Source organism: Halyomorpha halys, unplaced genomic scaffold, assembly GCF_000696795.3.
Source record: "Halyomorpha halys isolate HHAL.00 unplaced genomic scaffold, Hhal_1.1 Scaffold177.1, whole genome shotgun sequence".
In the NCBI taxonomy this organism is placed as follows: Eukaryota; Metazoa; Arthropoda; class Insecta; order Hemiptera; family Pentatomidae; genus Halyomorpha; species Halyomorpha halys.
In genome coordinates, this window is record NW_027114700.1 from 218,605 (window position 1) to 228,271 (window position 9,667).

Consider the following 9,667-nt stretch of genomic DNA (forward strand, 5'->3'; position numbering starts at 1 on the left):
GTGGTAAGCTTTATTATTTTCTTATCGAATGACAACTAATAGAAAGTATTTTTTAAATGAATAAAGGAAAATATGTCATGAGCTAAATGTTTTATATGATTACCAATATCATACCCTTGATCTCTCAAAAATACATTTAAATATAACTGCATCTTAAATAATTTAAATATCTTGAACGGCATTTTATCCCCTTTCTGAAAACCAGATGTATTTCCTGTAATAGATACATCCCAGTTTCAGGATGGACTTCAATTCAAGAACATGATACAGGAATGTACGCGTTTTATTATAAATATTAATTTTAAAAAATGCTCAGAATGTCATGCATGGATGAAGAAGAAAAGAATCTGGTAAGTCATCAAGGTATGTACTCAATTTTCATAAAGGACACATAATTGCTACATATTGCAAATATCCGACTTAGAACTGAACAACAATTTAAATTTACAATTACTTCAGTTCAGATTTTCACAAAATTACTATTATATTGTCTAATTATTCCTTTCAGAATGCGATATGTAAAGAAAATGATGTGTAACTTTTAATTTTTTCCAATATGGAATTATAATATAGTCAATATGGAACTTATAATATAATATTATATTATTAGTTTATTTATTTTTTGAATTTTATATTTTCACTTATTTTTTAAAACTTGATTTATTGATAATTACAATCTGCCATACCGTTGTGGACAATCAGTAATAACAGTGAATGATCACATTCATACTAAAATAAAATAAAATAAGAATAAAAAATAAATAAATAAATGAAAAAAAAGTACATAAAAATAAATAAAATCTCTCTTAAAATATATGCAAGCAGAAGGATAAAGAAAATGAACATAATCAAGCTATTATCACTTATTAAATTAATATTTCACGATTATTGGGTTGTTAAATATTCTAATCGCCTTAAATAGCAAATAAATGAAACAATGGAATATCTAAAAATTTTAATGAAACTAAATAGTCATTGATATCTTTCATTATAGTTCAATAATTTTTCTCTACTTCCTAGCTTATAACTGCAAAAACTTATACAACTTATTGTATATATGTATATATAGTTGACCGTAAAAATTGATATATAAGAAGATGGTCAGGGTTGCGGTCAAAAGTGAAACAAAAATAGCTTACAACTATTTTTGTTTCACTTTTGACCGCAACCCTGACCATCTTCTTATTTATACAACTTATGTATGAATGAACTTTTTTTTTAGTCGAAATTAAAAAAAAAAAAAAATTAAATCTAAACTAATATTAAGTTGCATTTTATCTTATAGTGATAAATTAATGAATTTGATGGCACAATAAAACTTTTAACAATGAATTCACTATTTTGGGTACGTCAAGTTGACTCAATTTTTACGCAATATTAGTCAACGCAACTTACATCTTGACAGGTTATCGATTTTCACAGACATTGGCTAAAATTGTAACTTTTAATTTTCATTGCTTCACTAAAATTTTATGGGTATCTTAATCACCCAGTAATAATTTGCCGTGCCTACGATGAAAATAAAAAAAAGTAAAATTCGAAGAACCAATTATTGCTTGTAAAATTATCATATCTTAGGAAAAACTTTATTCATAATACTATTTTAATCTCTATAGAAAAATGAAAAACACAGACTGCCAATATTTGTCAACCAAATTTATATTCTATATTGTATTTATGTAGGTTTTTTTTTGTTCATGGATTCATTGATTCAATTCAATAGAAAGCATTTGAAGTTAATGCACCCAGTAATTAATTAAATTATTATTTTTTTTTAATGAAAATAAATTTTGATGAGACCAGAATGAATTTCGCCACTTCTTTTAAAAGATTAGATTTTATGACAAAATCTGTGGACATATTAACAAAGCATATCATATAACAAATCTTTCAGAATACACATGAAGATTCTAACTACAGACAGTACCCATATCCTCATAGATAGTTCCTTTACAGACCATTTATATCTTTATTAGGGAAATAAAATATGGAGGCTGTTTCCAAACGTTATAAAAAAATAATTTTTGGTTCGGAGCTCTATCTTTAAAACTCCTATAAAAATACTTTAATAAATACTATAAAACCTAATTGAATATAATTTAAAGTGGGGTAAATTTGCCAAAAAATGAGCTTTGATAGAGCTGTTTACGCTCATTAGTTCCCCAGATACAGTGTTTTTTTTTAAATCAACATTTTTTAAAGCAACAACGTTATGAAAGATCAGTTGCTTGGGAATTTATTTTAGGAAAAAAAAATCTAGGAAATTATTAGACGTACAGATGTCTGCTATCACTCAAATTTAAGCTAGTTAAATGTACTATTAGGTAATTAATGACGCGTATCTTAGTAGGAATAGTTTTCATGTTATTTGCTAAAATAAATTGATTTATAGTTCGGACAAAATTTCATATTGAAATATGATAAAAAGTAATACACCTAAGAAGATAAAAATTATGAACTACTTTATAGTACTCTAAACAACCTTAAAGTAGAGTGCTGGCAGACATGTACGTCTAATAGTTTTCTATAAATAAAAAATATTGTATGAACCAGATATCGATATTTTGTGGATTTATTTTGGAAATATTATTAAAACTACTACTCCTATGAAGATAACAAAAATCACCATAAACTACTTTTTTAGCACATTAAACTAGCTATAATATAAGTGATAACAGACATCTTTACGTCTAATGGTTTCTGAGTCATAGGTTTCCCAAAACAAATTCACTAATAACTGATTTTACAGTACATTTATTAAGAAATGTTACTGTTTAAACAAGTATATTTTGGGAACTATTTAGCGTCAATAGCTCTTATAGGGTTCATAATTTTCCAAATTTTCTCTACTTTAAATGATATGCTAGTAGATTTCTTAGTGTTTTAAAGATATGGAGTTCTGAATGAAATTTTTCGATTGAAAAAGCCGCCATTTTTTATTCCTCCTAACGATAGTTGGTAGAATCATCAATTTTGACTAGAAATTATACAAAATTTTCATTAAAGTAATCAAATATTAGGGTGAAATAACTGTATTTTACCGCCTCTTGTGGTTGGACTATAACTTAAACCTTTACTCCGAAAAAATTGTTTATAATATTAAAAAAATAATAATGCATTGTTCTTAAGACATCTCCGAAACATTCTTGAAATCAGAAAAAATGATATATATAAATCGTGCAAGACGATGACTGAGAAAAGATGTCTCCAGAAAGAATTATTTTTTTAATATTAAATTTTTTTTTTAGTAAAACTAAACATTACAGCTTAAACGACGATATGTTAGAATATTATTACAACATTAAATGCATACTTTTTTTATTGCTCCCTTTTATTTCAATTTCAGAATAATGATGATTCTATTCGGGCTTATATTCCTTTTAATTTTTGCGAAATTTATTCTCTGATGAATTGCTGGTGATGGGGTTATATTTTGGTTTATGTTTTAACATATTCCACTAAAACTTATAACTATTCTTTGAATTTTTTATATTATTTGAACCTATCTTATTTATCTTAATAACGCAATTCTGGAGCTAACTGTTATAGATCCAATGCCGTTAGTATATTTACTTGTTTTACTATGATCCAAATAGATTGATATATCAATTTAATAATGTGTAATAATTATTACTGATTAAGATTATTACATATAAAAAATAGCTGTGGTTAGTTAAATTGGACGGTCGGCCTGAGACTGCTTTGCGAAAAAATCGTATATGGAAAAAGTTTAGGATCAACCTGCGAATATATTTTAACTTATATTTATTTCATTACTTCCTGCATGTTTATTTTTTTTTCATATAATTCGTTTTCTGATTTTTCGACCACCAGGGTTGGTTTTTTGCTATAATTATATAGCTGAAAATTAAAATATATTTCTTTTTTAATCTGAATCTGTTTTTAAGCCCACCCGAGTTAAAAACAGTGAAGGCGAATTGTTTCAATACGGCAGAGGAATCTTTTGGATGGTTTTTACTATAAAAGTAAGTAAAAAAATTCCATATTAGCAAATACATTCTATTTCTTGCTATTTTTTTTCCAGACATTATTTGTTCTCAACCATTCAATTTCCATCACACAGGGTTTCAAGTATAAAAAATATCTTGTTTGCGCTAAGATATTTTTTTATTGTTTTCTTCATCAATTTTTGACGTGGTGACAGAAGTCTTTTAATCGTAATGAGTTTATGTTGTGTTGTATACTAATTTGGAACCTGTACCAAGACATTTGAGGAATGATTAATGCTTATTTGCAAGGATATTGGCTGAAAAGCATATCACTGATTGTCCAAAATGACATTGAAAGACTCGCAAACATATCGCAATTAACAGAAGCAGAGGAAATCAGCTTACAAGTAAATGAAGATAAAACTAAATATTTGATTGTAAGACGAAAAATCCACACTAACGACATGGTCTCGAGAACGGCAATTCGTTTCCAAAAGTTGACAGTTTCAAAAACCTCGACACAACAATAACATCAATAAATAATCAACAGACAGAGGAAGATCAGCGTATAACATTGTGCGAACAGAGCCTTCTTTCTGTCAATACTGAAATCTCGAAAAATCTTGGGAGGTAACAAACCGAAAGTCAGAATCAACAAAGATGTGAGCTGCATGCAGCAAACTGGAAAGCACTAGCTCAAGATAGCCAAGCGTGTAGAAGGCTAGGTCGGGTGGCCAGAGGTCTACAAGGTCGGTAGTGTCAACCGAAATAAAAAAAAAATCAGGTAAGATCAAAGAGATCGCAAATGTTTTCTCTATACTTGCCCTAGTACCTGATATACTTTTTCTTTTGTCCTAATATGTAACTAATTACACATATATCAAATTGATGTAATTATCAGAAATCATTAATTTTTAGTTTTATGAAAAAGACAAGGCTACTTTACCTGATGCAAACAAGAGAGTATGATGCATGATTTCAGTAGCTATACCATATGAAAATGATCTTAAACGTTACTTGTCAGTAGGGGAGCATAAATTAGCAATCCATCAGGACGACTCTGCACTACAATGAATGCTAGTATAGTAAGGAAGAGACCACGTGGGAGGAATAAAATCAGATGGATAGGCAGAGTCAACTAATATGTGACAGAACTGCATTCATCAAACTGGAAAGCAGTAGCCCAAGTTAGGAGAGGGGTTGTTCGGCTGGCCAAAGGTATACAAGGTCTGTAGAGCTAACCGAAAAATAAAAACAATATCCTGATATTGAAAACTAAATGTATATAGTAACAATAATACAAGAGCCGGGAAGAAAAAAAAGGCTCTCCAATTTTTGATTACTTTAATGCAAACTATGTATAATTAATAGTCAATATTAAGTCTGCCAAATATAAGTAGGGGGAATAAAAAACGGCAGCTGTTTCAAAACGGAGATCTATATCATTAAAATTACCGACAACACTAGAAAGCCTAAGAGAACATTATTTAAAATAGAGTAAATGTGCTGAAATGTTAGACATAATAGAACTATTTACGTTCAATAGGTCTTGAGATATAGCTTTTTAAAAAGCAACGTTTTATAAAAATACAAAAGATTAGTAGTTAGAGATTTTATTTTGAGAAATCTATATCTCAGGAACAATGTGACGTATAGATGTCTATTAGAACTCCAATTAAAACTAGTTTAATGTGCTATAAAGTAGTTTATGACCTTTATCTTCGAATAGGAAGATATTAGGAATAATAGTTTTCATGAGGTTCGCTAGAATAAATTGATTTATAGTTGTTCTGAAAATAAGTTTTATTAATCAAAACATTTATTTCAGAAACCATAAGACGTACAGATGTCTGCTAGCACTGAAATCAAAGGTAGTTAAATTTACTATAAAATAGTTTATAACGTTTATCTTTGTAGGAGTAGTAGTTTTTATTATGATATTTGTTAAAATAAATTGATTTATAGTTGTTCGGAAAATAAGTTTGATTAATCAAAAACTTTATTTCAGAAACCATAAGACATACAGATGTCTGCAAGCACTCAAGTTAAAGCTAGTTAAATTTACTATAAAGTAGTTTATAAAGTTCATCTTTGTAGAAGTAATAGTTCTTACGATATTTGACAAAGTAAATTCACAAAATGTTAAATTATAGTTGTTCGGATAAAAAAAATGTGTCTCTAGAACCATAAGATGTACATAAGTCTCCCAACACTCAAAATAAAGACAATTTAACATGCTATGGAGTAGTTTAGGACTCGTATGTTCATAGCAGTAGTAGTTTTTATGATATTTGCACATGAATATAAATTTGGCACTTGAAAATTCGTCCAAAAACTATAAATCAATATATTTTAGCAAATATCATGAAAATATTTCTCCGATAAACTTACTTTATAGTCCATTAAACTAACTTTAATTCGAGTGCTAATAGATATCTATACGTCACATAGTTCCTGAGATATAGATTTCTCAAAATTAATTCACCAACTGGTCTTTCAGTACAACATTTTTATGAAATGTTGTTTTTAAAAAGGAATATTTTGAGAACTATAGAATGTAAATAGCTCTATTAGGGCTCATATTTTAGCACATATACTCTACTTCAAATGACGTTCGCTTGGATTTTCTATTATTGTTGGTAGTTTTAAAGATACAGCTTCGAATGAAAAAAGAAATTTTTACTTTTTGAAACAGCCGCCATTTTTTATTCCCCCTACCTATACTTGGCAGACTCATAAACTTTGACTAGTAATTATAAATAGTTTTCATAAAATTAATCAAACATTGGGGTGAAATAACTGCCTTTTTTCTCCTCTTGGGCTCTTGTACTAAAACAACATATTGAGTATTTAGATGGGCATTTTTAGGTTCGTTTTATTTTCATGTATCAATAGTATGTGTTTTGAATTAACAAAAAGGTTCTATCGGGAGGAGGTAGGCAATATTCTTTTTAATATTATTCCTAAACGTTCTAGTAATTTTTTAATTAATTAATTTTAGGAAATTTAATCTCTATCAAACATTTTTTTTAAAGTTTTATTTTCTTTACTTGTGTTTTTAAATTAAAACTATTTTATGTAGTAGTCAATTTATCATATCTAAGTTCTGCTGCATATGATTACAATGATGATAAAAACTAATAATATTTGCTTATTTACTCATCTATATATTGTATTCATGGACTTGCCAATAAATTTGAATAAAATTAATTATTTTCACATGATTCTTTTGAAGATGTTTGTATAATATCACATTTTAATAATTATATAATTATTCTACATAATATCGATATTGTAATATGTAATATCAAAATATGAAACTTAGATATTTCAGAAAGCTTCAGTTTGAAACCGTGAAACGACGATTGGGTTGTGTTAAACTTCTGTAGATAGTAGTTTTGCTATCCACTAGTCAACTTTCAACAAGTTTATTTGGGTATCTAATTAATGAACGCGCCATTTTTCTAGACATTTTTCATTTTATTTAATTTATTTTTTAATATCCACTTTCACGATAGTCCATTTATATTATAGATATTTCAATGTATCGGGAAAAAGTAGCGTATAAAAATATCGATGTATTTTTTGAAAAACACCAGTATTTCGATACATCATTATTTTCCTTAGACCCCTCCATGGTGTCTCGGAGCCTGGGGCAAGTTAGTGTACTAGAATATTTATGGTATATAAACTTATAGCAGCACGGTGTCTGTTTATAGAGCGATGCAGAAGTTATCAATGAAGCAGTTATTCGCTTCCTTAATTTAGAAGGTATTTTGTTTCATAATAACAATACTATCCATCATATCTGTGGCTTGGGACAATAAAAACCTATGTGCATTTTTAGAAGTTTCTTGTTTTTATCTTACACTGTCAAAGTAAAAAAATAAACAATGTTATCAGGAAAGTTTGTAAGTCTATTTTATTCCATAACATTATACTGGTTTCTGAAAATTTCAGTTTCTTTTTCAGATTTATTTTTCTGGATTTGAATTTAGATAATGGCTTTTGTACCTCCGAGCCACAGAAGAAACCTCATATTTATAGCAATTTTAGTCATATTTACATTTAACTCAACCATTTTGCTGAACGGATTAATTTTAAAAAAAATTATGATTCTTAGATTTTTAATGAAATGACGGAAACAGGTGTAAGGAGGTGAAACTTATAAAGAAAATGGAAAATTAATTAAAAACAAAAATTAACATCATAAAAATATAATAACAATGTATTTAACAAATATTACAATATGGTACAATTTAACCGTGAATATATACAATGGCAGTCTTTTCTTTTTTGTCACGTCCGTTGGTCAGGCATCCTGCAAAAGAAAATAAGTTAATAAAATTTATGAAATCATCAATCAGATATTCGATTGAGAAGTTATCAACTAATTAATTTTATTTACTTAATTGTTAATTATATATTCTAAAAATAATAATTTATTAGGTGAACAAAGTGCCTTTGTTTCAGTACTTGATAAGGTTTTTTTCAAGCATGCTTATATGAAAGTGATCTGTCGTCAGAATAATGATCAACCATCATTATATATGTTCTAGGAGGATTATCCAACACCAACAAAACTGATACAAAAGAATAAAATATAATAGCGAATAGATGTAACAGTGTTATCCAATAGCTATATGTTCTATGACAAGCATTAATGCAAGGACATTATTAATGCACTCACCTTGGATCAATGATGGTGGTGGTAATGACCCCCTCCAATGGTTTGGTAGATGTGCTTGGTTCTGTAGACAGGGACTGGAACAGGGTACGGCTCGGGTACAGCGTAGGGGATTTTCTTGACAATTTCGATCGGGTACGGCTTCTCCACTGGAACTGGAACGTGCTTCTCGACAGGTACCTCAACCTTCTTTTCAACTTCGATGGGTACCGGAACCTTCACTGGTATTGGGTGAGGAACCTTAAATTTAAACGTCGTTAATAACTTTTCTTTGTGTTCAATAGAGAATAATTTTTCATCAAATACACACCTTGATAGGAATTGGCACAGCAACTGGATGTGGGATGTACTGAGCCACTGGGTAGTGGACCTGCTTGTAGATGGGAACCTGGACGTGCTTCTCTACTTCTACAGAGTGGACGAGACCTCCTCCAATTCCGCCTCCTCCGGCTTGATGGCTACAAGTTTACTTATTATTTCAATCGTTCTGGGTAATCGGGAATATTGATTTATAGAACTAAAATGTAGCGAATAGTGTTTTTTTCTGACCTCCTTTATTGAAAATATATGTATAACAATATTAATATATACCTGAGTATATAAACATGTAACTGGTGACTTTCCTTTGCCATATGGCATTATAAGGGGTTGGGCTGGGTCCGGTGAAGGCGGGGGTTACAATATTGGCTCAGGATCCGCTGGCAGGGGGGTATCGAATAGTGAAAAATTTAAACTGAATTTCATTTATCACTTTCTGGAATGTGTATCGGGAACGAATTGCAGTGATATATATCATGGGCGTGCCCAGAGGGATGGCAGGTGCCTCCCCTCAAGGAGTGAAAAAAATTATTAATTTAATAAAAATTTTTATATATGTATGTATAGTTGACCGTAAAAATTGATATAAAGGGAGATGGTCAGGGTTGCGGTCAAAGGAGAAATAAAAATAGTTTACAACTATTTATTTTCCAACGTTTCGCCCCACTTTGCAGGGCTTCATCAGGGCTAAAAAGATACAAAATGAAACTAT

The 9,667-nt window shown here is 29.3% G+C and overlaps 1 protein-coding gene across 1 annotated transcript in view; it reads right to left on the reverse strand.

Moving 5' to 3' along the window:
• Window positions 1-8,157: 8,157 nt before the first annotated feature.
• Window positions 8,158-9,667, reverse strand: part of LOC106679101 (uncharacterized) — a 5,896-nt gene continuing 4,386 nt past the window's right edge. Inside the window, exons 3-5 of the mRNA XM_014418056.2 lie at window positions 8,948-9,095; window positions 8,641-8,877; window positions 8,158-8,271 (exon numbers count right to left, since the gene is read on the reverse strand). Of these exons, the coding sequence (XP_014273542.1) occupies window positions 8,647-8,877; window positions 8,948-9,095 (379 nt within the window). The 3' untranslated portion in view covers window positions 8,158-8,271; window positions 8,641-8,646. The remainder of the gene's footprint in view (window positions 8,272-8,640; window positions 8,878-8,947; window positions 9,096-9,667) is intronic.